This window comes from Dissoconium aciculare (genome assembly GCF_010015565.1).
Source record: "Dissoconium aciculare CBS 342.82 unplaced genomic scaffold K489scaffold_3, whole genome shotgun sequence".
In the NCBI taxonomy this organism is placed as follows: Eukaryota; Fungi; Ascomycota; class Dothideomycetes; order Mycosphaerellales; family Dissoconiaceae; genus Dissoconium; species Dissoconium aciculare.
In genome coordinates, this window is record NW_022984953.1 from 402,517 (window position 1) to 429,047 (window position 26,531).

Below are 26,531 nucleotides of genomic sequence, written 5' to 3' on the forward strand. Positions count from 1 at the left end.
TGGAGAGGCACTGGCTGGCTTATGTAGTGAGCGTGCAGCAGCGGCAAAGCCCGCTATCAAAGTCGCGCTCGCCCGCTGATGTTGTTTGTGGTCTGTCGCGGTCGGCTTAGCGTCCTTTCCGCTTTGGGAATGGTCCAGCCCATGATTGATCTTCTGGGGAAGACAGCGCGCGCCCTGCCTCATATAACCACAGCGTCGCCCACTTGCGACATCTTCTGGTTCTCTTTCCATTTCTCAACTACAGCATCCATCTCTGCCATTCAAAGCCATCTTCTACGTCTCACGACACCTTCAACACCTCAAACCCAACCACCACCACCAAATCAATCAAAATGACTGGAGGAAAGTCCGGAGGCAAGGCCAGCGGTGCCAAGTCCAACGCGCAATCGTGAGTTTTCGCCTTTCCTCGCGTCCTGCGTCTCTCGTCGCAATCTGCTCTTTGAGTGATGTTTGGGCTTTCGAATCCACTTCGATGATGGGGATTCGAATCCTAATCGCGTCCTTTGAGTCCAATTTCATTGACATAGGCTAACATGATCAATCCAGTCGTTCATCCAAGGCCGGTCTCGCGTTCCCCGTCGGTCGTGTCCACCGTCTTCTCCGAAAGGGCAACTACGCTCAACGTGTTGGTGCCGGTGCTCCCGTCTACCTCGCTGCCGTCCTCGAGTACCTCGCTGCCGAAATTCTCGAGTTGGCTGGTAACGCCGCTCGTGACAACAAGAAGACCCGTATCATCCCCCGTCACTTGCAGCTTGCCATCCGCAACGACGAGGAGTTGAACAAGCTTCTCGGACACGTCACCATCGCCCAGGGTGGTGTTCTCCCCAACATTCACCAGAGTAAGTTTTGTCCACTACAATGCCCAATCATTGTACGATCATTAACATTATCTTCTAGACCTCCTCCCCAAGAAGACCTCCACCGCCAAGGACAAGTCCAGCCAAAACCTTTAAGCGGTTTCTTTTTGAGGTTTTTCGAATGCAAATGGGTTTACGGCGCAGATTTTTGGGTTGCTTGATGATAACGGGCTCATCAACGGTGGACACGAGCTCTGGTTACGGCGTGTCTTTTGATTACTTTATTGTTCTACCTCTTTTTTCCGATGCATGCGGGCTGGCTTCTGATCTGTTCGAAGCAGCTGACAAGGCTGTACAATATGCCTAACAGGCAGCTCACAAACTGGCTACAGTGGCCGAGAGCACAACCTTTACGATGATACCAAGAATTGAAGCATCTGATCAGAATTCTCCGTCTATTTCTCTTTTCGCACCCATGAGTTCCAAGGTTGCTTGAATTGATGACTATCATCAGCAATGACGTCTTCTGCTGTGCTTACAAGCTTGCTTTAGCTCTGCGCCGAGCCAAATGCGCGTTCACGACATCAACGTCCAAAAAATGTCGAACACAGTTGCAGCGTGCTCGAAATACGCCAGAACATGTTTGCGAAAGATCAATCACAGAGGCGACAGGGGACGCATTTAAGTGGTAGCGAAAAAGGCAAGAAATTATACAACGACTACCGACGCCATAGAAAATGAACAGATGACAACGCCGCGGAAAAGCCACGTTGTAAGAACTTTCGATGTTTCGAGAAAGGATCCGGCCCAGTAGAATCAAGAAATCAACCCAAGGTAAGTCTAGAGGAGGAGCATGCGGCGCGGGTCCTCAATGTATTCCTACGGTAAAATCATAGTTAGCATGACAGAGCCATCTGACTTTCTAGGAATGAATGACGTACCTTGATCTTGACCAAGAAAGTGACGGCCTCTCGGCCATCCAGAAGTCGGTGGTCGTAGGTCAATGCGAGGTACATCATGGGGCGGATCTCAACCTTGCCGTTGATCGCAACAGGCTTCTCCTTGATGGCGTGCAGACCGAGGACGGCGGTTTGGGGCAAGTTGATGATGGGTGTACCCATAAGGGAACCGAAAACGCCGCCGTTGCTGATGGTGAAGGTACCACCAGCCATGTCCTCGATGGTGAGCTTGTTATCACGAGCCTGACGAGATCTTTGTTAGTGATACACTCGAATACTCATCCTGTTAAGTGTTCTCTACCTTCTTTCCAAGCTCAGCGATGCCAGACTCAATACCAATGAGGTCAAGCGCCTCAGCGTTGCGGACGACGGGAGTCACAAGACCCTTCTCAGTGGCAACAGCCACGCTGACGTCTACGTAATCTCTGTAGACGATGGTGTCGCCGCTGCCTGGTCCTTCGATGCTGGCGTTCACAGCGGGAATGTCGCGCATGGCCAGAATTGAGGCACGGGTAAAGGCACTCATGAAACCAAACTTGATGCCGGTCTTCTTGAGAATCTCATCCTTGTACAGCTTGCGCATTTCCATCAAGGCAGACATGTCGACCTCGTTGAATGTGGTGAGGGAAGCTGCAGTGTTCTGGGATTGCTTCAGGCGCTCTGCTATCCTCAGACGCATACGGTTCATCTTCACTCTGCGCTCCTCCCTGTTACCATATGGTCCCTGGTCTTTCGACGATGATTCTGACTCCTTCTGCTTGGCCTCGACCTTCTTTGGTTCCGACTTTGATGGAGCAGGCTTCGATTCCTTCTTAGGCTCTGGCTTGGGCTCCTCCTTCTTAGGTTCTGGCTTCGACTCCTCCTTCTTAGGCTCAGGTTTTGGTTCCTCCTTCTTCTCTTCCTTCTTTTCCTCCTTCGGCTCCGACTTTGCTGATGGCTCGCCTCCAAGCTCAATCCTGACTAGATCCTGACCGACGGTCACGGTATCCTCCTCGTTCGCCAAGAACTCCTTGATGGTTCCAGCAGCTGGCGCATTGACTGACACGTCAATCTTGTCGGTCTCGATGGTTGCAATCTCCTCGTCTAGCTCGACATAATCGCCAACCTTTTTCGAGAATTGCTTCAAGGTACCCTCACTAATCGACTCTGCCATTTCTGGTACCTTGACAACTTGCTCCTCTACAGAAACATTTCGATTAGCCGTCAACTTCAAAATTGTAGGGCGCGCTCGTTCCTACCATGTTGTCGACTTGATACGCTGAAGTAGCGCGACTGAAGAACGGGGAGCGATTTGCTAGAAGCATATCAGCTTTGTCATGACCACAAGCGTGGCCTGCGTATCATTGCATACATGGAATGTGTTGGGGCGACGTGCGTCCTTGATGGTGATGCGCTGATCGAGAGTGATCGTGCTGTTGCGCAAGAGCGCAATAGTCGAGCGGAAGTAGCAGGAGTTTGACGGAATAGCGCAGTAGAGCGCTGTCCAGAGCTACCAGCCAGCCGGCGTAGGCATTGTGAGCTCGACATGTTGCGGGTATGAGGCGTATAATAGATATGATCCTCTTCGTACAGGGTTGTCACGATGCTTGGAAATGCCAGAGAAAGAAAAGGGACAGCTATGTAGACAAACAAGTCAGACTCCCGAATGACCCGTGGTGTGACGAAGCGGCTCAACAGCCTGAAGCAGCGAAAGCCAAGCTGCACGCCTGCGTCAGTGCGGATGCGTGGGATGCAAATTGGTCGCGGCACTACCCGCTCGAGGTGAGCACTCGCCTCAGATGCCGTCTTAGGGTTTGGGTAACGTCTTCGCCTTTTCATGGAGAGATCCTTCCTTCTTGTTGTCCTTGGAACCATCCAATTTTACAGCGATACCAGGCATACGTGCTGCCGTGAAAGTGAGTATTCGGCTGGTTTAATAGAGCCCGAAGGCGGAGTGGAGCAATTTGCTCCTGTACACCAGAGGTGTGCTAACGCGAGGCTTTACATGTATTCATAACTCAGAGGATACGGTCCATAGTACCTTGCCTGCTGAATCGCGACATGCATAGGATACGCAACATGGTCTATGTTCACCCCTTCAGGTTCGAACACATGCCAATGTTTGCCCCAGATAAGACTCACGAGCTGCACAACATCAGCACTTAGCCTGCCAGCGTCCGAGCAATTGCCACTTACAGTCGCGCCGAAAGACCGAATATCTGTTGGTGTCGACCATTGTACCTGGGTTAAACCTTGATAGACCTTAGTATAAATGCTTAGAGAGTTGTAAAAACTGTACAACGATGAGAAAGTTAAGAAAAGGTTACTGGTACCTGGATTCCTAAATCTACCTAGGGACATTAACTAGTATAACGACCTTGAAGGCCTGGGTGAAAGTAGAATTCACCACGGTGCCTGAGGCACAGAATTGTAAGAACAACGTAATGACATTACAGAAACCCTAGCAAGCTCAGTTGCCCTGTCTGTCCGCCCGGCGCGATCGACTTCAGTTGCCTTCACGAGACCAGCAGCAGCCTGCAACACGAATCAACAGCGGCGGAGCGCAAAAGTACGTCGATAAAGCACCCTCTCTGGCCGAGCGGGCCTCCTCACAGCAATATGGCCTCCACCAAGCTTCACGTTCTGTACGGCCACTCCAGCCATTGACCACCCAAACGTGTTCTAATCCCTCTTACAGCTCGCTCTATCGTCGCTCTCTCAAACTCGCTCTCGACTGGGCTGTGGCTCGAGATGTCTGGCGTGGCCAGGCTGTTTATATTCGCGGACTGTTCGACGCGAACAAGACTGTCTCGCAGCCTCGACAGCAAAAAGTAGGAGTCGGCCCTAGGTTAGATCATTGGACACGGAAGAACCAATGTTGACCAGGAGAACAGGAATTGATCGAGCAGACCGAGGCATTGCTTGAGAAGTGGAAGCACCCGGATCCATACAGACCACCTACAGCACCAGGTGGAAGCAAATACCAGCGAAACTTACCATCACCACGACGTGACCGTAAGTGCATTACCCCTGTGAAATGGTACCCTGCGCTCACTCTCTTTAGCACCCCCACCCATGCATGTATAAGAGGAACAGGAGGATCCGGCGTTTCTAGAACTGTACATATGGATACCTTTGTCCTATTGAAGGACGACGACACAATAGAAAATGTTTCATTTCTCATGCACACAATCCGTGGTACATGCAATATTTATTACAAGGAACGTACAGCTCCGAGGTTTGGTCGATCATAGCCTGGCTCCACGTCTAATATGTGTGCTCATTGTGCCCACTCGACTGATTGCCCAGGAACGCATAGTGGCCACCAATCTGTCTATCTGGTCAATCGTGTTGCCGGCATGCAAACAGACACGGACTCGCTCTGATCCTGCCGGTACCGTCGGTGGCATTATGCTTCGAACTACGAATCCACGTCGCTGGCAGTGTTCCGCGAGCGCTTTCGGGTCCGAAGAAAGCACGGCGAAGATTGGCGTCTTTGGGCATCGCGAGGGACATTGTATGAGTCGCTCTTGGCCCTGGGGAAGCTGCAGTGACTCTTGCATTTCCAGCAGCCGCACATGGAGTGCTTCGATCAGCACTTGCAGATCACGCATTAACGAGACAGTCTTGCCCTCCATCAGGAACGAATACGATGCCCTCACAGCCGCCTGCGCAGGATAAGCCATAAACGTCGTGTATATCATCGGCCGAGCGTAGTTGATTAGATATTCTCTGATCAACGCATTGCAGAGCAATATGGCACCGTTACACGCCATCGCTTTGCCGAACGTGTGAAGCCGTACTGTGATATCGTCCTCAAGACCAAGCTGGCAGACAAGACCTCTGCCCTTCTCCCCAAATATGCCGGTCGAATGTGCCTCGTCGACGACAATATGACCATTACCCAGCGGTAACAGATCCCTCACGATGTCGACGATAGCTTTCAAGTCTGCTATGTCGCCATCCATGCTGTATACGGCTTCCACTGCAACAAAAACATTCCGACGGCCCTGCTGGATGAGAACGTCCCCGTTGATACGTGACTCCAGTACACTTCTCAATGATCCGATGTCGTTGTGGGCAAAGCTGACCTGTACTGTAGCTCGTGACAGTCTCATGCCCTCGTGCACGCTTGCGTGTATCAATTCATCGTGTACGATGACATCTCCCGGCTGAGGAAGACATGAGAATAAACCGACATTTGCATCGAACCCCGAATTGCATAGTAACCCAGTTGCAGCTCGGTGAAAGGAAGCAATGTCGTGTTCTAGTCGCTCGGTGTATTTCGAATTCCCATCAAGAAGTCTCGAGCCTCCACTGCCAATGTTGGCCAGGGCGGGTTCTAAATGCAGTTCTTGTAGAAATCTAGTCCTCAGCTGTGGTGAGGATGCCAATGAGAGGAAGTCATTGGATGAGAAGTCCACCGAACGCGGCGAGTTGATAGTCAATTTTCTTATCGTCGATTGTTGACGTCTTTTATCCAGTGCATTCGCGAGTGCTTGCTCGAGTAGTGATAAATTTCTCTCTGCCATCATTCGGTAACATCGTGAACGAGCATGATCATGTTTGCGAGTCGGGAACACGCTCTAGATGCGAATGCCGTGGCGTCGCGCGATCTCGGACCGACTGCCCTGTTGAACTTGATCTCCCCACCACAGCGCTCGGGCCTAGCCAATGCCGCTCGTGGAGTACAGTGAGCCATTGGGTCAAGCTCTACGATAACAACACATGATACTTCTTTGTGCTCCATTCGCTGTCTGACTGTCTGCATATTCTCGATATGCCGCAGCTATGAGGCAAGTTGGCTCGGTCTTATGGCCGAAATTGAGGATCCTTCAAATATATGGTGCAAACACTGGTGTCGGCAAGACCATATTCTCGTCGGTACTCTGCCGAGCTTTCAAGAAACACATACAGAAAGTCCACTACCTCAAGCCCGTCTCAACTGGACCGCTCAATGAGGCCGACGACCAGTAAGTAACACAGCACAAGATATACGAAATGCATGCTCGTTGCTTCAATGCGTCGCCAAAGCATGATTGTCGACATCGGCCTAGACCACCAACCCCAACACCAACCCTATACCGACCCTGATCAACTGGACGGCTAACATTACTGGCTGGCAGTCACATGTCCACATTTGGATCGAATGTCACGTCTCAATGTCTGTACCAGTTTGATGAGCCAATAAGTCCTCACTTGGCGGTGCGTTCCGCTGCGAAGGTATGGTCGACCATGGAAAGCAAGCGCACAGTAGTAGCTGACATTGACAGCCCTTGTCGGACGCCGAGGTACTGGAAGGTGTTTATCGAGAACTGAAATCGTACGCGAATGGCGACGAAGGCGTCTCAGTCGTAGAGACGGCTGGTGGAGTTCTGTCGCCATCGCCTTCTGGAAGCTCACAGGCCGACCTGTATCGACCTCTGAGGCTACCAACCCTGCTTGTGGGCGACTACAACCTTGGTGGTATTGGTACCACCATCTCTGCATGGGAGTCACTACGCATACGAGGATACGATGTCAACCATGTTGCATTGTTTGCTGAGGATCGGTACGATAACCACACGTACCTCAAAGAGTATTTCCATGATCGTGGCGTCAGTGCGTTCTCCATCGCCCCTCCACCGGAAAGGGTTCCATCTCTCGAGGAAGACACCCAGGCCATGCTTGCATACTATCAAAACTCCAGCGAGACGGCAGAGGTACAGGGCTTCATCGGAAGATTCCTTGCAGAGCACGATCAGCGCATCAGCAAAATCAGATCTCTTCCCGAGCAAGCCGAGAAGGTGATATGGCATCCTTTCATGCAACATACTGAGCGATCGAAAGACACTATCACGGCTTGGGACTCAGCATACGGAGACTTCTTCCAAAGCTTCACAACAAAGCGGGACGTAGCTACTAATGCACTTTCAAAGGCAGAGAAGTCACTACTTCAACCAGCCTTCGATGGCTCAGCATCGTGGTGGACGCAAGGCTTAGGCCACGGAAATCCTCAACTCGCGATTGTCGCTGCACATGCTGCGGGTAGATACGGGCATGTCATGTTCGGTGGAGCGATTCACGAACCCGCTCTTCAACTTGCTCAGACGCTTGTCGAGCGACCCGAGAACCCTCGACTAAACAGGGTGTTCTACTCGGACAACGGCAGCACCGGTATGGAAGTCGCCGTGAAGATGGCGCTGCGAGCATCGGTCAACCGCTTTCTTGGAAAACGAAGCGCCGACCACAGAAAACTCGATATCAGGATATTGGGCCTCAAGAATAGCTACCACGGCGATACCATGGGCACCATGGACTGCTCAGAGCCAAGCATATACAACGAGAAGGTTGAATGGTACAAAGGTCGGGGTATCTGGCTAGACTTTCCAACAATTAAGATGCGACAAGGACAATGGCTCGTTGAACCCTTTGATAGTAGAGACGAAAGTGCATCCAAGAGTTTGTCGTCAGAGACAAAGTACTTCGACACCATTGACGATATCTTTGACTTCAGCAATCGCCAGCAAGAACACCAAGCATACACCTCTTATATCCGTGCAAAGCTATTAGAAAGCGTTGAGAAGCATGGAGTGAGCTTCGGAGCACTGATCATCGAGCCAATGTTGCTCGGGGCTGGCGGTATGATGTTTGCAGATCCGTTGTATCAGAAAGTCCTAGTGGAAGTTGCACGGGAGTTTCATGATGATCGCTCGTGGCTTCAACAGGAGTATGATGCGAGCCAACAAGAGTCTAACGACACCAATTGGGCGGGCATGCCTGTCATTTTCGACGAGGTGTTTACTGGACTGTACCGACTGGGACGCTTCAGCGCAGCCAGCTTCCTAGGCGTCCACCCAGATATCGTCGTCAACGCCAAACTGCTCACTGGCGGACTTCTGCCTCTTTGCACAACAACAACCAGTGAGGCAATCTTCAGTGCCTTCCTGAGCAATGACAAAACCGACGCTTTGCTGCACGGTCATAGTTACACAGCTCATCCCATCGGCTGCTCTGTCGCAAACGAAAGTCTGAAAACTTTGACCAAGCTTGATACCGATGGTACATGGGAGGCATACAAGAAGGACTGGACTTCTCAGTCGACATCGACAGCCGCAACGCGTCATCGCAACAAGAACAAAATCTGGAGTATGTGGTCTTCTTCGTTTCTTGCATCGGCCTCCCACAAAAACAGCGTTGACAATGTCTTTGCCATTGGATCGGTGCTTGCGTTGACACTCAAAGATCCGAATGGCTCGGGATATGCGTCTACGGCAGCAACTGGATTACGCGATAAGTTGTTGGCGGGCAGCGGGCAGGACGATGCTGTCATCCATTCCCGAGTGCTTGGCAATGTACTGTACCTGATGGCAGCACTCAACACACCCGGAAAGACACTGCAGGATATCCAGGAAATTGTGTTGAAGGCGCTGAAATGAAAACGAAGTGTTGAATGCCGCGTCCATTTCCCGGCCCTTTCCCGGCTGGTCTTTGACTCTTTGCATGACTCTTTGCATGTTGCTTGCTGCGATGTATGCTCAGGTGGACCACGATCCAACGGGTTCGGCCACGACGCGGAAGCCGCAGCAGGCGCGTCCTCGAAAGTAGCGCGTGCTTTCGTGTTCTGCGGCATTTCATGATATGACCGCCAACTGTCATGCCCATTATATACTAGAGTTTATCAATAACCTACCTGGTGCACGATCATTCAATGCCACCATATCTTACACTATCAACGATGAGTTGTAAGACTCTGGCTGACCGACACAGCTGTGCGACGGATACTATTGGCGCAGGTGAGATAAGCAGCAAGCATAGAAACCCGAGGAATTTCCCGTGAAAGGCGCCGGTGATCCTGCGTATTTATAGATGCCTCGTGTGTGGAAGCTCTGAGAATATCCACTGTAGCTACTGCATATCTAGGATATTAGACGGGCTTGAACGAACTAAGTACGATAGAAAGCTGGCCTTGCAGCGAACAGTCCCTCAAGATGAGCCTCACCATGCCACGGATCGTGAGCGAAGAGGAGTCGCGACACAAACCACGAATCCTCTGCCTACATGGCGGCGGAGTCACAGCCGAGGTCTTTGAGATGCAAGCGCGGTCACTGATTCGCTGTCTTCCCGACTTTCGACTCGTCTTCGCCGACGGGCCATTCTTCTGCGATGCCGGACCCGGAATCATGTCCGTCTATTCAGAACACGGTCCATTCCGGAGATGGGTACGATGGCTGCCCGAACACCCTCCGATCGATGATGATACTGCAATAGAAGAAATCATGTACGCGATCAACACATGTAAAGAGAACGATCGAGGTGACGGGCCATGGGTTGGCTTGCTGGGCTTCAGCCAGGGCGCCAAAATCGTATCGAGCTTGCTCTACGACCAGCAGATTCGCCTTGAGAAGACGGGCAAGGCGGACACGGATTACAAATTTGCGGTGGTCATGGCAGGACAGGGACCGCTGGTGTCGTTATCCGAGCACAGCCAGAGTCCGGCCATGATTACCGCTGGCGCGATGAGTCAACGGTTTGAGGGTGTCAGCCCACATATCGTCAAATTGCCTACAATCCATCTCCATGGCTTGAGCGATCCGGGCTTGCCTCTTCATCAGCAGTTCTTCCGCCAGTACCACGACTTGTCGAGCAGTTTGCTTCTAGAATGGGCCGGTGCGCATCGCGTACCGATAAAGAAGGAAGATGTGGAGCCTCTTACGGAAGCAATCTATAATGTTGCTAGAAGACAGGGAGTGGAGTTTGAAGACGAGTGAAGACGGATGATGACGAATGTTAATGATGATAGAGTCCGCATGACAAATTGATAGATGGAGCGCTAGCTTCAAGAAATGAATCATACAGCTACAGCGCCATTTCAATAGGACGTGGGTAATGATCTACAGGTCGGCATCTAAACATGAACTGCCTCGTTCATGACCTCAACACCAGTCGTGGGAGCGGCGGCGCGTCTCAGAACGTTCCACACACCATCGTATTCAGAATGGGCTGGCTCGCGCCGTCATTGCTGCTCGGAAGTTGAACATTCATATCTTACATAGGACTTTCCTGGTTCACGGAAGCTGTATACACGATTCATTAAAATGTCGGCGCAAACCTGCATCAATCAATCAATCAATCAATCAATCAACAAATCAATCAATCAATCAACAACATCGTTTCTAAGCGTGAGAAGCTGCTGCACGACCTCCTCCATCTTGCTTCGCACCGCATCATGGAACATGACATTGGTAGTGAAGACTTTGCAGCCCTTGATCTTTTTCGCCGTCTCCAACGCCAGGTCTTGATCCACGTACATGTCGTGGATATAAGATGCAGCATAGACAGGAACCTCGTTCTTCGCGAGCTGCGCTTCATCGTAGAGAGCCGGCCAGTCTTCGATCTCTGCGAGTCGCTGTCCGACCTCCTTGACCTTCTTCAGCTGGGCGTAGTCGTCCAGCATCCAAGGATAAATCATTTCGCCCGTGAAATTGACGCGGTCGCTGGCGAGCTCGAAGTCAAATTCAGGATATTCACGTCGAATGCGATCGGCAGACCAATTCGAAGCTTTGCCTTGGCAGTAAATTGATTCATGTAGGATGCAGTAGAGTATGGAATTGTCGAATGAACCCGCTGCGTCTAAAGTAGCCAATGTTGTGTCTGTGAGGAATCCAAAAATCTCGAGATCGTTGGTCGCTTCGAGCACGATGTTGTGGATACTGTCAAGGCCACCGTGCATACCGAATGAAATGCCCAGCTGCAAAAAGCGACGGCATGTCAATCGTCCTCCAGACGGGAGAACAATGTCACCGTCACCGCCTCGTTCCAGGTGTCCACTTTGAGGTATTAGCAAGAGGGCATCATATCACTGCTCAAGAGAAGGACCTACAGAATCTGCTTTACTCTTGCCACATCTTCAGGATATTTGTTGTAGTAAGCATCATTCCGATCGAGAACCTTTTTGTACAATCTTTTATAGACGTCGTCCGGCGAATTGACAAGTGGTCCAAGTCCACCGAAAAGAAAGCATTCTCGTAAAGCCTGAGGATATAGAGAAAGATACGTCAATGTGCAGAAGCCTCCAAATGATTGACCAACAGTGCTCCACTTTCGCTTCGCGTCAGGCTCGCCCTCGGTCAAGGCCTGACGGATCGCCTCAGCATCGCGAACGATGTTGTCAGCTCGGAAAAGCCGGAGATATTCGACCTGCTCACGAACGCCGCCGACCTTTTGCAAAGTGGAGGCTGAAATCGGCGTTGAGAGGCCGGTGCCTCGCTGATCGAGGTAGAGCATCTGATAACCATTGTCGAGCATTTTATGAGTCCAAGGATAGTTCTGTGGTGATCGACACGACATGCCAGGTCCGCCTTGCAGATACACCATCCAGGGTAGTTTCGTGTCCTTGGAAGGGTCGGGTACTATAGGAACCTCGTGCTTGCGGGCACTGCGTGCGAAGATCCGAATTGTACCATCTTCAGGCTTGGAATAGTCTTTTGGAACATCGAAGAAATGTTCGGTGATTGAAAGTTTGCCTGTCGACACGATATCAGCCGTCTAGTCTAATGACCATCCATCGTCTACAGTAGATGACCGCGCTGACCTGCTACCTGGTATGTCGTTTGTTTGACAATTTTGGCTGGGGCAACAGCGATGCTTGCCATTTTGCTACGCATTACGTTCATGTGTGTGATAGTATCAACTTATGCAGAATATCCTTGTTCGTCCAGCCGTCAGCGTGTTTCGAGATGTTGACCTGGTGGACGTAAGCTTTCGTCAGGGTCGAGATGGAGTTGCGTCAGGGTACAAGAACACTCAAATTTGTTTGTACTGTACAACCATTCGAATTTCATTTGTAGCACGGATCAAGGATCCCTGAAAGAGTGATCGTTTTATACGCATTCAGTCGGCAGATTCGCTCCAATGGTCAAAGATACCAAAAAGAAAAAAGAGGCCAAAAAGGCTCGGGTGGCAGCCAAGCAAGACAAAAAGGCTACCCAAAAAGAGAAGAAATCAAGTAAAAAACCCAAAGACGACGACAGCGATGCCGAAGACGCCGATCTCGACGCCATCTTGGCTGAGTATCAGAAACAACAAGAACAATTTCTGAAGGTTACCGAAACCGTGTGCGAGCCTCCCTCTGCTCGATCTTCTGCGACATTGGTCGCCTCTCCCAGCAACAGTAGCGAATTATTTCTATTTGGTGGAGAATATTACAATGGTGCTCTCGCATCCTTCTACAACGACCTCTACGTCTATAAGATCAACCAAGACTCATGGCGTAAGGTGACCAGTCCGAACACTCCGCTGCCGCGGAGTGGCCACGCTATGTGTCAAGGTGGCAATGCAGGCGGCATCTACCTGTTCGGCGGCGAATTCTCGAGTCCTAAGCAAGGAACATTCTACCACTACAATGATTTCTGGCGACTGGACCCCAGCACACGTGAGTGGACGAAGCACGAGGGCAAAAACGGTCCTCCAGCCCGCTCGGGGCACCGTATGACATTTTTCAAAAACTATATTGTATTGTTCGGGGGGTTCCAAGATACCAGCCAGCAGACCAAGTATCTTCAAGACGTCTGGCTGTATGACACACAGAAGTACACGTGGTTTCAAGCAAATCTGCCAGCGCAGACGCAGAAGCCGGAAGCTCGATCCTCGTTTTCATTTCTGCCTCATGAGCAAGGAGCCGTCATCTACGGAGGTTACTCGCGTGTCAAAGCTACTATGAGCGCCGGGAAATCGACCAAAGGCGGTCGTCCGGGCTCGCGCGTCGTGGTGAAGCCAATGGTGCACCAAGATAGCTGGCTGCTCAAAATCATCCCTCCCGCAACTGATGCCCCAGCCAACACCGCCCCGACAGTCAAATGGGAGCGGCGCAAGAAGCCCGTTAATTCGCCCAATCCCGCGCGCGCTGGTGCAACCATGGCCCACCATAAAGGGCGAGGCATCGTCTTCGGCGGCGTCCACGATGTCGAGGAGAGTGAGGAGGGCATGGACAGCGAATTTTTCAACCTGCTGAACGCATACAACATCGACCGAAATCGGTTCTTCCTCCTCACACTCCGTCGTCAACGCGCCGCAGCGAAGAAAGTCGTCACGAATGAACGAAATCGTCGTGGTCGTGGAAAAGCCGACGAAGAAGAACTCCTCCGCAATCTTGCCCTGATCGAGAAACGTCTCGGCGGCGGCAGCGGCGAGAACGAGTCCATCACTCGGGCCGATGGAGCAGACTCTGATTCCGACTCAGATGCCTCTGACAAAGCAGCCAAAATAGAAAAGCCAGTACACTGGGAGATGCCGCACCCGCGCTTCAACGCGCAGCTTGCAGTGCAGGATGACACTCTCTATATCTACGGCGGCACCTTCGAAAAGGGTGATCGCGAATACACGTTCGATGAGCTGTGGGCTTTAGATTTAGGGAAATTAGACGGCGTGCGGGAGATTTTCAAGCGCGAGTTGGAAGACTGGCAGGGCAGCGAGGATGAGGAGGACGATGAAGAAGATGAGGATGACGAGTTCGAAGACTCGGACGACTCGGACGCAGAGCAAGATCCCGACAAGGCACAAAGCACACCCGCGACTTCAGTCGCCCTCGGGGAAGAACTTGCCTCACTTGCTGCCAGCTTGGCCGACGACGAAGTCGAAGACGACGGCCCCTCGGCCTCTGAGAAAGACACAACGCCGCAACCTCGACCCTTTGAATCGCTACGGCAGTTCTTCTCGCGGACGTCGCAGGAATGGCAAGAGACCATCCTGCATAAGATGCAATACGAGCGGGACGCGGCTGCAAATCCGGCGTCGGTCAAGGAGATCCGGAAGCGGGCATTTGATTCGGCGGAGCAGAAGTGGTGGGATTGCCGCGAGGAGATCGCGGCGTTGGAGGACGCGCAGGAGGAAGCTGGCATCGGAGATGTGGTGAGTCTGGCAGAGAGGGGTGGTGGAGAAGGCGGTGGCGGCGGTGGAGGAGCGGGAAGGAGGCGATAAGGCCAGCGGACCGGGCACAGAACGCATGGCATGTAGCGCACGAAAGAAAGAAAGACAATTATTGGATCAAAAGAATACATTTCACAGCGCACGCGCACACTCAGACATACCTACCCGCACGCCTCGCCGCATGATATAAAAAGCAAAAAAATACAAATAGACAGGGAGAGAGGTCGTCAAACGAACGCGTGCCTCCCACCGCCGCCGCCTGCAACCCAGGAAAAACCCAACACGTTGACGCTGCGCAACAGACACACGACCAAACGCCTTTGCCCATTTTAACCTTCGCATTCCCGATGAAATCCCCATCACCGCCCGTCTCTTCCTCTTCTTACTGTTGCAGTCGCCCACGGCTCCCCCAATTATCAAGAACGAACCAAAATCCGCTTCGCTCCGATCAATTCCGATTGTCCCTTCTCGAAGAAGGTCCAAAGTCGGCCTCCACAGCTTGCTTCCGCTCCTTCCGCTCCTTCAGCGAGAATTCTATCAACAGTGGAAGATGGTCACTGGGAAAGAAGTGGTTAGGCCAGCCAGGCACGCGCGCCATGTATTCCTTGTCGACCTCGCCGAGCAGCCCTGTGACCTGGACTGTGTTGGTCGAGTAAAAGACCCAATCGATGACCTTGCGGAAGTCGGGCGTGTAGTTCGTGAACGGCAATTCGTTGATGTGGCTGTAAGCGGATTTGAGACTGAAAGGATGGCCCATCCCGTGTCGTGTGAAGTCACCGTATTTGTTGTCACCGAGCTCGGAGTGGGAATTCGAGAGTGATCCCTGTGTGATGAGATCGTACACTCCCGAATCACGGGTGGAGTTGAAATCTCCGCAGACGAGAAGTGGAATCTGAGTTGCCTCGTCGTATTTCATCGACGGAGCATGTGGCGGCTTGACACCATTCGCAAGGTCGACGCTGTCGTCGTTGGCGTATTTGAACAGCTCCTTGTCTTTGCACGGCGGCCATTTGGCGTATGTCTCGGAGAGCTTAGCGAGGTGCTCCATCATGATGGCCACTTGCACGATTTTGATATCACTGAACCAGGGCTCCCATGTAAGATGCGTGTTCGCAACGATCATCCGAGCTCCTGTTTGTCGGTTCTCCAAGAAGGCCACGACAGCGACGTGGTCTCTCGGCATGACACGGTTGTAAACGTCATGTTCGCCCTTCATGTCGGGTCTGCTGATTGCCTCTCGACTAAAGATGATCAACTGCTTGTCGAGCAGAATGTACTTGGTATTCTTGTAGAAGATTGCGCAACCGTCAACCACCTTTGCCTCCTTCTCCGCCATGGTTTGTGCTCGTGACTTCGGCCAAAAGACGCCCTTATAATCGAGAGGAGCAAGATTCGGTCGGAAGAATTCATTGAAGTTCTCCACATCCATTTCTTGCAGGCACATAATATCGGCATTACGACCCGTCATTTCGTCGAAAATCATGTCTCGCCGTCGTGGCCAAGATAGCGCTTCAGAAGGCGTGTAGCCGTACATCGCAGCCGTGGCAGCTCGATCGCAGAGAGTGTTCCAGCTCAGGATGGTAAAGCTGTCAGCCTCTCTTGCGTCTTCGACGATGGGAATCCAAGCGCGGTCATTCGGTGGTTCAGGTCCTATTCTTTGTTAGCAATTTGGTCAAGCAGTCAATAGTCCTATTCAACACTTACTGGGAGCTTCTTCTCGGAGAAAGCGAATCATCTCCTGAGTGCCCTGTTCCATAATCCGGTCCTTGTAGTCTGGCCGCATTGGATTGCCTTCAACACCCAGCGATTCTAATTGAAACAATGAACCGAGCTCGAATGGAAGATCGGCAAGATTGTTGTCGAACAGCGTTAGCTTTTTCAAGTTCGTCAACATGCCAATTTCCGGAGGCAAGTAGCTCAGATTGTTCATGGAGAGATCCAAAATTGTCAAGAACCGCATTTGTCCAATCAACGGGGGTATCTCAGTAAGCTTGTTCCAGTTGAGGTATAATTTCTTCAACTTGGGATATCTTCGAAATAGCTGCGGTGCAATTCCTTTCAGTCCTTGTCCTGATAGATCCATCGAATCCCAGGTTGCCATCTCGTCACCGTCGTCCACCACTCGCCGCCGGTCCGTCGGTTCATCTGCATCTCCTCGCGCATTGGCCGAAGAGGGTAAGTTCCCGGGATACCTGTTCACAGATGGCGCGATTCTTGCGTAGTAGTGTGTTTTGTGGTCTGCCAATCGCAATTTGTGGTATTCTCTGATCTGCTCTGACCAATGCTCGTTCGCAGGCTTTCCTGAGCTTTCTGGCGTTCCGTTTTGCAAATTCGCAGGAGTGAAGTGCGGTGTGCTGTTGGACAAAGTGCTGGCAGATACGGTATGTTGGTGGTTGCCATATGAGGTCGCGTGATTGTTGATGCCACCATGATCCTGATGCTGGCTGTTCACATGATGTGTCTGATGATTGTGGTTTTGACTCTGGAAGTTCTTATTCAGGTTCATCTGTGACTGAAAATTGTGGTGTTGTGTTCCTCCATTAAGCAGGCCATGATTCTGTCGGTGGCTGTTGTGACCGTACATGTTGTAGGTATTGTGTGCGGGCGAATTGGTGCCTGGAGAGCGATTGGGCGAGGAGGCGTCCGCACTTGGTTGAAACAGTCCTCGCGTATTATTGATAGGTGAGCCGTGTCGCTGGTGAAGGTTGCGGGCGTGGCCTGAGTTGTGATTCTGGTATAAATATTGGCTGCCGGTGTGGAACCGGTTGAAACCATCTGCCATCACCAGACGGCGGTACACGAGAGGAAGAGACCGATGACGGACTCACGGCTAGAGCAAGTTGTGGTCGCTGTCGTCGTAGCAATTGAGGATGAGTTTCTAGGGAGGAGGAGGTTCTGGCCGGCGCAGTCTGCGATTCCTGTACATGGGCTCCCGACCGGCTCGGCATGAACGGATGGAGTTGTCTGGGCGCACCAAGCCAGGTGATTATTGTCGAAAGGCCAGTGATAGGTCGCCGTGTGTTGTAGATGATGCCGCTGGTGGTGATAAAACGATTCGATAGACCTATGAAACGATCTCGTAATCCACTTAATGGAGACAATATACCGCTGAAGCCGGATCAATGAATGGCGCTCTACACACTCGGCGAGCTGAAGACGAAACTTGTTGAATGATGTGCTTGTGGAGACGTATCGAATGTGTTACAGAACGTCGACTTCGAGCTGTTCCATAGAGCACGTTTGCGTTCCGCGGCGATTGATGCCCTAGCCCATTCACGTGATGGGTCTGTTGTCAGCTGCGCCGATCCCCAGACTGGCCTAGGCGGGAGGACCCGTTGGGCCTCAGCCTAACGCCTCAGGCTTATCTCTACCAAATGCTTCTTGAACTGGACTGTCCCGGGGACCATAACAACACTGGATGCAGCTGGAGGTCATTCTGTGGAGCTGTTGTCCACGGGTGGCACCATCTAGACTCCCCGTAGAGCCGCGGGCGCCAATCAACAAAAGGAGGACCATGAGTGGCCTTAATCAATTTCTACAGATCTGGAATTGAGACTGGCGCAACATGCATTGCAATCACTGAATCATTCCATCTACATGGGTATCCAAAGACACTGCTGCTAGCTTGAGAGGTCGACGACGATTGTGTCTGGTGGAGCAGGATCAGGCGCGATCCGCAACGATTAGGTGGCCTGAGACACTTTAGACGCGATGCCCACATCGTTGACACGCGGAGTCATTATGGCCCAACCCAAGCAGCTGACAGTGTCAAGCAAGTAGCCACAGCGGCCTACTGTATGCTGTGTCGTCCGGTTTTGTCACTCAATCATCGTCTGACTTGCAGTCCTGCAGCGTCCGCTTGACGCGATATATATATGGCAAAGGTCACTCCTATCCGCTCCAATGATAGGAACAAGCAGTGAGACAAGACATGCTTCTGCCTGACCAAAACTGACGCACAGGCAACCTTCGTCTTTCGGCAGCTCTCAAATGGGTCAATGGCTGGGAAGGTACCGGCTATATACTGTTCCCTGCCCCAAGGTTGAGATACTCGAGCACCTAGAGCACCGTCGCCCTTCCTGAGTTCTGCTGACACATTCCGCCAAGGTCCTTGCATTTATCGAGCGTGATCCCTCGTCTGAAGACCACTCAGGATCGCTTACTGTTCAAGGTCTGCTGCGAGATGTGTCTACCCATCACAAACTACTGGTGGCTGCGACCGGCGCTCCCAGCGACAGTATTGATAGCACGTAACAATAGCCGGCACGTCTCCGTCTGGCCAACGTGTCAAGCAAGGTGTCACACGACTGCTCATCCGGGAGGCGTGTTCGGTGTGAATGCAAGGCTCAAGGCATAATCTTGTTGTTGACTTAGCAGGTCCCTTGCGTCGGATTCAAAAGCATATTTGACTCTCGAATCCAATGCCATCACCATCTGGACATGGATGTGCATATGCAATCACTCAATAAGGTTTTGAGATCATCCGGGATTGACCGAGAGTCAAGGGTCGATCAGAGGAACATTACCATCGAGAAAGCCCGGACCGAACACATGCTCGTTTATCGCGGAGCAATGTCCAGGGTACATCGAGAGCTTGGGACCAACGAGATGCAAACAACCCAGGCAGCATGGCCGCTTATCTATCTTGTACCATGACCAAGGTGCTGCGAGAACACCGTGTAGTAAATGCAGGCTTCATCATACATGTTGGGTTTCTGCACCAGTGCACCTGAAGCATATGTGTACCAGCTGTGCGAGGCTCTCGTCGCATGGCGTGATCGTAAAAGAATATACGACTCAGACCTGGCGACGCACCTGTCAATGTCAAAATAGCTCACGAATCTACTCAGCAATGGCGAAGAAGACTGCTCCAGCGTATACTTGAGGTAAGCCACAATGATCAGCCGATCGCCAGTGTCCTGGAGGCCGTGACTTTCACCGTTCTTTTCGTCCTCCCGATCCCTGCCTTTCCTTATCCTTGACTCCTGAACCACGCAAGATCCGCATGACGAGTCTTTCACCACGTCAGTGTGCAGCAAGCCGCTGCAGTGGATTGACTTGGGGAAATTGTTATTCCAGGGGTGGAAGACGAAAGTGATGATAGTGTTGCGCGCCAATGCAGCATGTAAACGGATTTTGTTTCCAGTAGTGTAATGAGAAATTCCTTCCTCTGCCTTGCATGAAGTAGCTGCAGCCTGTGGGAGAATCCTAATTTCATGATCCGATTGCTGCATGGCTAGACAATTTTTCCGTCATGCAGGTTGCGTCGACATGACCACAAATGCACGGACTGGTCGGTTCATGCGGCCGCAAGGAACTCTGATGATCAGGTTGTCTAAATACGCGCACGACATTCCAATTGACAAGGCAGGTGATTGGAAATGACAGCGAAAAGTCAGAGCACGCCGTCGTGTCGTCTTATGTATGAGTTCGTCATCGCGGTCCCACTTGGAAAGGCAATGATAGCCTGATCCTTAACGCTGCATGAGTTCAGATCGCTGGCGTGATGGATGAAACAACCCATTTGCTGGTTACCGTGCGCGCCTGCATGCGATATATGCAGGCGCGCAAGGAATAGATTGTCTACCTCGGAACTTCACCTTGGCCTGCAGACGACCAACAACGTCTGCTGTTAGCATTTGGTGCTCTCATCGAAGGAGACATCTAACGGTGTCGGATGACATTCACACCGTTACAAAGGCTCCTCATCGTCATTGTCATCAACACCACTCCCGGTAGATGAGAGCTAACCAATGCAGTGTATACAAATGCACACATTGAACGAGTTCCGCCTGACCGCGCGGGCGAGTCGCAGCCAGCCAACCAACCAGCCGAACCCCAACCCCCTCAATCCCAATTGAGAAGTTCCCTCCTTCCACATTCTGTTGACTGTGGCCCCAGCAAATTTCCAATGGTGATTCGGCGGCAGGTGGCATACAGGGCGAGTCCAATCACGTCCGAAGTTGTTGTTCCTGCGTCACAATACGCGCGCGTGACAGCTGCAGGTTCGGGTGTAATGGTTGGGTACTCTGGGAACGTACGGACGGTATGTACAGGAAGACGCATGTAACATATGTCGTGATAAGTACGCCTCGTCGCAGTAGAGGCGCGCAAGCACATGCCAATGAGGACTGAGTGGAAAGCCTCTTTCGCTTCGCGTCGAATCGCGCGATCGAGGATTGAGGAATGTGGAGTGATCGGGGCATTTCTTTCGTCTTCAGACCATTGATCCCATTGATCCCATTGCACATTACCTACACTTCCCTTCCGCCTTCCCCAGGACCGGCACGGTGGGAGACACAAACAGCGCACACGTTGAATGACCACAGAGTGATCTGTCTGCCGCCCCTCTCCAACATCCATGTGCCCTGCTTTCCTCTCCCCTGGTCCGGACACACAGACTGGCATGTGAATATCCTCACGCACGACGAGAGACAAAGACCACTGGCGAGAGAAGGATCTCGCGGGCCCACAGTCCTTTTGCTTCTGCTTTCATCCCATGGTGGGTAGAGTTGGATCCGGCGCCGCAGCGTTGACTCTTAGCGCTTCGACAGCCACGTGCTCAGGGATTGATCATTCTAATCACTGTTCGCTCCCCAGACAGAAAGAGCGACAAAGACAGAGGCGAAGAGAGAGAAAGTGTGCACCGACCCACAGACACACCCATCCAGTACGTTATTATTACATATTCCACTATAGCCATCGGCGGTAAGGATTGGGGATCGAAAGGACCGAGCGCGCGCGCGATTCGAACTTGTTAAGTCATGGCGGATGGCTTTGGCTATGCCTCTCGCAGTGCAAGGAGTTCCGCGCAGGAGGCTCATATACAAGCTCGCCTGGCCCAGGTCGCTGCGCAACGTCGACGACAGAAGCAATCCGTGTCCTCGTCGTCCGAGTCCAGCATCAGCGTCTTATCGTCGCCGATTAAAGGCCAACAACAACCTCCGCAGCCTAATCACCACCAGCAATTAATCACCCAGCTCCGCACGGGCACCGGCTACTCGTGCGAGAGTAGCACCAGCACCACCAGCGATTGGGCATCCCGCTTTCGGGACTCGATATCATCTGCTTCTGACACTCATCGCCGGGATGAGTTTTGGAAACGTCGCGATAGCTCCCACACAACCACTGATATGGATTCACTACGCGCGCCGATGGCTTCCAGCTCGAATTCATTACATTCCGAATATCACCACGAGTCGTTACTGAGGGATCCCTACGAGATCCACAATGGCCGTCGCTATCTGCGCGAAGTGCCCTACCCGCTGCCCTGCGATCTCCCCGAGATGCAACGACAGAACCTGCGCACGCTCCTGGGATGTAAGATCTTCGGCCGCGCCGTCTGCTCACCAAATTTCGGTCGCGAAGCCCCGGCCAGAATATTAGAGGTCGGCTGCGGCACGGGATACTGGTCGGCCATGTGCCATGACTATCTCTCCCGCTCGCAGGGTGCGAGGAACGTCGCGTTCACCGGGCTCGACATCGCGCCCGTAGCGCCGGACCTCAACCGCTCGGGAATGAAATGGAAATTCGTTCAACACGACCTTCGACGGGTCCCGCTGCCGTTCGACGATGGCGAATTCGACCTCGTCATGATCAAGGATATCAGCATGACTTTGTCCTTTGGCCAACCATATCAACAATTTATCAGCGAGTGCGTACGGATTCTTCGCTATGGCGGTAGCATAGAAGTCTGGGAATCAGATCACATCATCCGCTCACTATTACCACACCCTCCACCCGCTCCGAACCGAAACCCCCAAGAACGCGACCTTGCGGAAAAGACCGCAACATATTGCCTTACCCATAGTACGCCCTTCGCGCCCGCCCAAAATCGCTATATTCGGCAAGCCAATGCTTGGATGGCGATAGCCTTGGACCGCCGGAAACTCACTCCCACACCATGCGCGGGCATCATGCAAATGCTCAGCCAAGAACCTACCCTCAGCGCCATCGGCTGTCGCCGCATCGCTGTCCCACTGAACGAATTAAGCTGGGAGCGCGGCATGTCGCGCACCAACAGCCTCGAGCCACACGACTCGCCCATGTCCACCGAATCTCGCATGAAGGGCCGACTCGCAAACCAGCAGCTCACCGAAGAGCAATGTGCTCTGCGACAGACAGCGCTGGTGACCGTCATCCAGATGATCGAAAGCCTGGAGTTGGTCCTCCGCGATGCGAGTGGATATGGCTCCGAAGAATGGAGTCATTGGTGGACTGCCATGATGGCTAGCTTGGCGGATCCAAATTCATGCTCGCTGAACGGTGAGTCGCTTGAGCTTGGTGCGTGGTGGGCGACGAAACAGTACTCCGAGTATTGAGCGCAGCGTACGATATTTCGAGGATGGCCCATCCCAATGCCTCTCGCGCATCAGATTTCGTCGAAACACCATCTATGACGGCACGTCGTATCGTTGCCTCAGCGCTCGATATCGCTTGAGATAATACCTATTACGGCCAAACATTTGCTTCGAATTAGGGAGGGATGCTTGCTTTCTTTGACGTTTTCTCTGCGGCCCAGAAGATACCACACGATTTTTTTTTCGCAACACGTTTTGTCACCCGATCTTTTCTCACAGCTTCCTTTTCGATGGAATGTCTTACGAGATCAACAACTTACAATGCTTCGATTTCTGATGATGAGAATAATGTCAGTTCATGTGCCGCGAAGGTTGTTTCTTTTCTTTCTCCTCTGGACCTTTTCTTTTGTCCCTTTGTCCTGCTGCAACATCACGATCGCGATGGTCTGAACACAGTTATGTATTTATAGACGCTCTGAGCAAAGAACGAACACGATTCACATCATCACGTACCTTTCTTAACAAACTCCGCCTGCTGAATGCCCTTGCGGATCTGAGCTTCATCTTCGAGGCCTGCTTTGGCCGCGAAGGCTTTGTGTAGACGAGGCCGGAAATAGTCATATCCCAATGGATACTCGCGGCCGAGATAGAGTAATTCTGAATCGCGTGAGCGAATCGTCATGATGTCATGCTTTGTGAGGAAAACGCGTTGAGATAAAGGCGCAAGGCTCGGATCACACCAGCGCGGGAACACAGGTCGCAGTGGGAGGAAATTCCTCACCTTTGTAGATGCGAATCACGTCGAGACGGAGGGGCGAAGTTGAAGCCATTGTGTAGTAATGTCGAATGGGATGATGGGAGAAGATGATTGGAAACGTGAGCAAGTATTCTCACATTCACGAACAATTATGAGCGCGAGTGTTGCCTGACGCGGGCGAAATCTGCACGGCTTTCGCCCCACACCATACGAGCGGGCAGAGCCGTGTCGTGTCTTGAGTGCGGCCAATGCTGTCAGTCTAACCGATGAGCTCGCCATTGATCATAAGCCTGAGCACGTGTCGAAACGCCATTTGGCTCACGATGTTCAGCAAGTGCTGAGGATATCTTGACTTGCGAGTATGCTATGGCTAGTAGAGCCAGCTCTCTCTCGGCCCGCTATGTTTCTCAAGAGTGCTCCCATTTTCGGGAAACCAATGGTCTCGCCGATCATCACAAGATCTGACAGCATCCAGCGAACAGCCCTGTGTGCATTTCTTAGCACAGCAACACCATCATCCCAGAAACAAGGAAAGCAGAAACCCCCATCCACCGCATCGTTGAGTCCACGATGGCTTTCCGACGTCAAGCAACGCATCGGTCATTGCCTGATGTGGGGTCTTCAGCCTGCACAAATCGATGAGGCTGGTCAGATCCTGCATGAAATCGCCCAAGATTGGCGGGAATTGGTCGCTGGAAGCGAAGGTTTCCTTACGGATCGCACGCGTCGAGGCTTGTTCCGCCAGGAAGTTGTTTGGGGTGAGATGGATTCTATGGTGAGTGTCATTGCTGCATCCTCGGTCCTTTGCATGGCAGGATGTGTAATGGCGAGGGATTTGGACTGATCGATAGATGTCTCGGAAATTTGCAGGCACATGTCAATAATTGCACGATAAATCGCTATGCGGAATCCAGCAGAGTCAATTGGGCGAAGAATTATGGTCGATTCATCGATCCCGCGAACAAGGTCGCATGGGAAAACCTCGTCACGCCGCGTGGGTATGGTCTCATTCTCAAAAAGATCACGACTGAATTTAAATTTGTGAGTGCATCATATCATTTCGCGAACTCTGGGAATCCCTCCGAAGAAGGTATCGCGATTCTGACCATCATCGTTCCAGCCCATGACTTACCCCGACCACGTATCCGTCTACCACCGTCTCGGCGCCGAGCCCACCGCCGGCAGCGACACCTTCATCTTCCATGCCATAATCCTCTCCGAGCTACATCAACGACCTGCGGCGCGCTGCGTTGAGGAGAACGTGCTCTACGACTACCGATTGGCTCGCAAGACGCCTTTGCAACCTTTCATGCTGGACGTGCTCCGCGAGACCTGGAAATTGCAGGAGGCGGCTAAGCTAGAATTCTCGGAGCGTGTCAATCAGTTACTGGCTCGCGTACGAAGGTTGGAGAAGGATTCCTGGGACCGCCCGGATGCTGCGGAGTCCTTTGGCCCCTCTTAAGCGGAATAATCATAATCCGCTCGGCCCGAGATCATACAGATCAGAATCATCACGACACGATGCTAGTCTTTATTCCCGTGGGATCTGGGCATGTCATCGACACACGAAAGCCCTGTCGCTTACACAAACAGCGCTACTTCAGCGACCGATGTCGCCAATTCAATAGCATCTCTAGCCATGTGTCACCATTACGAAGGGCGGTGCTCCCGCATGCCACGTACGCGAGACGCCGGCTGCTGGGAGGGATACACAAGGTTCCACAAGAAATTCGCCTTGCAGCGGTGGAAACGGCGAATGCATCATGAAAGGTCGATACTTGGAAAGCAACCATCATGCCTAACGCTCCCCTTGCAGAGAAGCAGTATCGGAAGCTGGGTCGGTCAACGCCCACGTTATTGCACGGCCGCTGGCCCGCCGGTCCGCGTGAGACGGGCGTCGGATTCTTCGGTAGCAATATGATACTTGCTGGGGTATGTCAACCGAGAGTTCGAAGCTCTAGGAATATCGATGAGTCTAGAGGGATGGATGATAATGACATTCCATCATCCAGCGGAGTTTCTTGCTTCAATGTAGCATATCGCGAAAACCAACAGGCTGTATAAAAACGGGACAAAGAAGAACGACTGTCGCTGCATGTTTAGGGTGGATGTAGTAGAATAACTAAAATGTCATGAAGGAGCCCTGGATATCCGCAGTATACAGTCCTAATTGCTCACGTCGCGATACAGAGAAGTGGTGCTCATCTGGGCGTGCACAACAAGACGAAAGCTGATCTCGCAATCTTCAGCCAAGCAAAACTTTTAGCAAGGGTGCACCCACTCGCCCACGCTGGTCGGCGATCAATTGCCTCTTTCCACCCTCTCACTCTTTGTTGTATAACTTCTGCCCCGCTCCGCTCGTCGCCTGCCCGCCCGCATTGTCAGCAAAAAAGCAGATCTTTTGCTTTTAGCGCGTGGCCAGGTGCGCAACGACGACGAGCTCTCTCTGCCCGCGCTGGCCCTCTGATTTCTCCGCCTTGTTTGAGCGAGTCACACAAAGTCAAGGGCTGTATTATTACCTAGCACTTGCCTAGGTATGTATAGAGTTTTTCTTTCTCGCTGGCGTCGGGGCGACCATTACTAGTGCCGGCTACGTTATACATCGTGAGGTCATGACGAAGAAGACTGAGTAGCGCCAGGGTGAGGTTCTCTCTAGGTATGTCAATGGTGAGACCGGGTTGACTATGCTTTGATTGATAGTCTCTGGTACTGGACTGTAATATGCATGTCTATCGAAGTGCGTCCTCGTAATGTGATGGGCGGTGGGAGGTAGGGCGGCGGAGCGGAGCGGAGGGCCGGATTTGATGATAATGTAACCCAGACCATCCTGAAA

The 26,531-nt window shown here is 52.1% G+C and overlaps 14 protein-coding genes across 14 annotated transcripts; 7 read left to right on the forward strand and 7 right to left on the reverse strand.

The window, feature by feature from the left end:
• Window positions 1-332: 332 nt before the first annotated feature.
• On the forward strand, window positions 333-1,080 carry K489DRAFT_351933 (histone H2A; the record flags this gene model as incomplete). The annotated part of the gene is made up of 3 exons (XM_033602459.1): window positions 333-388; window positions 547-839; window positions 898-1,080. The coding sequence occupies 3 exons, from the start codon at window positions 333-335 to the stop codon at window positions 951-953; spliced, it is 405 nt and encodes a 134-aa protein (XP_033461959.1). The 3' UTR covers window positions 954-1,080.
• A 439-nt stretch (window positions 1,081-1,519) lies between these two features.
• On the reverse strand, window positions 1,520-3,291 carry K489DRAFT_377459 (dihydrolipoyllysine-residue succinyltransferase). Its single transcript, XM_033604159.1, has 5 exons — window positions 3,108-3,291; window positions 2,995-3,050; window positions 2,058-2,935; window positions 1,739-1,999; window positions 1,520-1,676 (listed from the first exon to the last, which is right to left on the reverse strand). Exons 1-5 carry the CDS (start codon window positions 3,281-3,283, stop codon window positions 1,638-1,640), a joined length of 1,410 nt encoding a protein of 469 aa, XP_033461960.1. The 5' UTR covers window positions 3,284-3,291; the 3' UTR covers window positions 1,520-1,637.
• A 1,063-nt stretch (window positions 3,292-4,354) lies between these two features.
• K489DRAFT_429264 (uncharacterized protein) lies at window positions 4,355-4,956 on the forward strand (the record flags this gene model as incomplete). The annotated part of the gene is made up of 4 exons (XM_033608367.1): window positions 4,355-4,380; window positions 4,434-4,566; window positions 4,630-4,750; window positions 4,800-4,956. 4 exons carry the CDS (start codon window positions 4,355-4,357, stop codon window positions 4,820-4,822), a joined length of 303 nt encoding a protein of 100 aa, XP_033461961.1. The 3' UTR covers window positions 4,823-4,956.
• On the reverse strand, window positions 4,897-6,316 carry K489DRAFT_377460 (PLP-dependent transferase). Its single transcript, XM_033604160.1, has one exon. It carries the CDS (start codon window positions 6,268-6,270, stop codon window positions 4,984-4,986), a length of 1,287 nt encoding a protein of 428 aa, XP_033461962.1. The 5' UTR covers window positions 6,271-6,316; the 3' UTR covers window positions 4,897-4,983.
• Window positions 6,317-6,469: 153 nt separating this feature from the next.
• K489DRAFT_377461 (PLP-dependent transferase) lies at window positions 6,470-9,444 on the forward strand. The gene is made up of 3 exons (XM_033604161.1): window positions 6,470-6,708; window positions 6,862-6,958; window positions 7,009-9,444. The coding sequence occupies exons 1-3, from the start codon at window positions 6,527-6,529 to the stop codon at window positions 9,151-9,153; spliced, it is 2,424 nt and encodes an 807-aa protein (XP_033461963.1). The 5' UTR covers window positions 6,470-6,526; the 3' UTR covers window positions 9,154-9,444.
• Window positions 9,445-9,705: 261 nt separating this feature from the next.
• On the forward strand, window positions 9,706-10,485 carry K489DRAFT_315422 (uncharacterized protein; the record flags this gene model as incomplete). Its single annotated transcript, XM_033601092.1, has 1 exon — window positions 9,706-10,485. The coding sequence occupies one exon, from the start codon at window positions 9,706-9,708 to the stop codon at window positions 10,483-10,485; it is 780 nt and encodes a 259-aa protein (XP_033461964.1).
• A 246-nt stretch (window positions 10,486-10,731) lies between these two features.
• K489DRAFT_351949 (alpha/beta-hydrolase) lies at window positions 10,732-12,492 on the reverse strand. Its single transcript, XM_033602460.1, has 3 exons — window positions 12,309-12,492; window positions 11,598-12,240; window positions 10,732-11,544 (listed from the first exon to the last, which is right to left on the reverse strand). Exons 1-3 carry the CDS (start codon window positions 12,388-12,390, stop codon window positions 10,872-10,874), a joined length of 1,398 nt encoding a protein of 465 aa, XP_033461965.1. The 5' UTR covers window positions 12,391-12,492; the 3' UTR covers window positions 10,732-10,871.
• Window positions 12,493-12,628: 136 nt separating this feature from the next.
• On the forward strand, window positions 12,629-14,692 carry K489DRAFT_429269 (galactose oxidase; the record flags this gene model as incomplete). The annotated part of the gene is made up of 1 exon (XM_033608368.1): window positions 12,629-14,692. One exon carries the CDS (start codon window positions 12,629-12,631, stop codon window positions 14,690-14,692), a length of 2,064 nt encoding a protein of 687 aa, XP_033461966.1.
• Window positions 14,693-15,089: 397 nt separating this feature from the next.
• On the reverse strand, window positions 15,090-17,225 carry K489DRAFT_314807 (uncharacterized protein; the record flags this gene model as incomplete). Its single annotated transcript, XM_033601047.1, has 2 exons — window positions 15,090-16,291; window positions 16,346-17,225. The coding sequence occupies 2 exons, from the start codon at window positions 17,223-17,225 to the stop codon at window positions 15,090-15,092; spliced, it is 2,082 nt and encodes a 693-aa protein (XP_033461967.1).
• A 2,056-nt stretch (window positions 17,226-19,281) lies between these two features.
• Window positions 19,282-19,875, reverse strand: K489DRAFT_368156 (uncharacterized protein; the record flags this gene model as incomplete). Its single annotated transcript, XM_033602929.1, has 1 exon — window positions 19,282-19,875. One exon carries the CDS (start codon window positions 19,873-19,875, stop codon window positions 19,282-19,284), a length of 594 nt encoding a protein of 197 aa, XP_033461968.1.
• Window positions 19,876-20,319: 444 nt separating this feature from the next.
• K489DRAFT_145250 (uncharacterized protein) lies at window positions 20,320-21,227 on the reverse strand. Its single transcript, XM_033599171.1, has one exon. The coding sequence runs from the start codon at window positions 21,047-21,049 to the stop codon at window positions 20,489-20,491; it is 561 nt and encodes a 186-aa protein (XP_033461969.1). The 5' UTR covers window positions 21,050-21,227; the 3' UTR covers window positions 20,320-20,488.
• A 568-nt stretch (window positions 21,228-21,795) lies between these two features.
• Window positions 21,796-22,962, forward strand: K489DRAFT_315204 (uncharacterized protein; the record flags this gene model as incomplete). The annotated part of the gene is made up of 1 exon (XM_033601071.1): window positions 21,796-22,962. One exon carries the CDS (start codon window positions 21,796-21,798, stop codon window positions 22,960-22,962), a length of 1,167 nt encoding a protein of 388 aa, XP_033461970.1.
• Window positions 22,963-23,257: 295 nt separating this feature from the next.
• K489DRAFT_407658 (complex 1 protein) lies at window positions 23,258-23,771 on the reverse strand (the record flags this gene model as incomplete). The annotated part of the gene is made up of 3 exons (XM_033607392.1): window positions 23,258-23,274; window positions 23,455-23,598; window positions 23,723-23,771. 3 exons carry the CDS (start codon window positions 23,769-23,771, stop codon window positions 23,258-23,260), a joined length of 210 nt encoding a protein of 69 aa, XP_033461971.1.
• Window positions 23,772-24,134: 363 nt separating this feature from the next.
• On the forward strand, window positions 24,135-25,160 carry K489DRAFT_387090 (uncharacterized protein; the record flags this gene model as incomplete). The annotated part of the gene is made up of 3 exons (XM_033606288.1): window positions 24,135-24,473; window positions 24,569-24,739; window positions 24,819-25,160. 3 exons carry the CDS (start codon window positions 24,135-24,137, stop codon window positions 25,158-25,160), a joined length of 852 nt encoding a protein of 283 aa, XP_033461972.1.
• Window positions 25,161-26,531: the final 1,371 nt, after the last annotated feature.

Bases quoted from the DNA above. Each gene is read 5' to 3' on its own strand.
- K489DRAFT_351949 (XM_033602460.1), bottom strand. From the start codon at position 12,390: ATGAACGTAATGCGTAGCAAAATGGCAAGCATCGCTGTTGCCCCAGCC. The intron at 12,241-12,308 runs GTCAGCGCGGTC...TCGTGTCGACAG, and splicing joins AACGACATACCAGGTAGCAG to GCAAACTTTCAATCACCGAA. The intron at 11,545-11,597 runs GTAGGTCCTTCT...AATACCTCAAAG, and splicing joins GCAAGAGTAAAGCAGATTCT to TGGACACCTGGAACGAGGCG.
- K489DRAFT_377460 (XM_033604160.1), bottom strand. From the start codon at position 6,270: ATGATGGCAGAGAGAAATTTATCACTACTCGAGCAAGCACTCGCGAAT.
- K489DRAFT_377459 (XM_033604159.1), bottom strand. From the start codon at position 3,283: ATGTCGAGCTCACAATGCCTACGCCGGCTGGCTGGTAGCTCTGGACAG. The intron at 3,051-3,107 runs GTATGCAATGAT...ATATGCTTCTAG, and splicing joins GTCGCCCCAACACATTCCAT to CAAATCGCTCCCCGTTCTTC. The intron at 1,677-1,738 runs GTACGTCATTCA...ATTTTACCGTAG, and splicing joins CTTTCTTGGTCAAGATCAAG to GAATACATTGAGGACCCGCG.
- K489DRAFT_145250 (XM_033599171.1), bottom strand. From the start codon at position 21,049: ATGCCAGTCTGTGTGTCCGGACCAGGGGAGAGGAAAGCAGGGCACATG.
- K489DRAFT_377461 (XM_033604161.1), top strand. From the start codon at position 6,527: ATGAGGCAAGTTGGCTCGGTCTTATGGCCGAAATTGAGGATCCTTCAA. The intron at 6,709-6,861 runs GTAAGTAACACA...ACTGGCTGGCAG, and splicing joins CTCAATGAGGCCGACGACCA to TCACATGTCCACATTTGGAT. The intron at 6,959-7,008 runs GTATGGTCGACC...TGACATTGACAG, and splicing joins CGGTGCGTTCCGCTGCGAAG to CCCTTGTCGGACGCCGAGGT.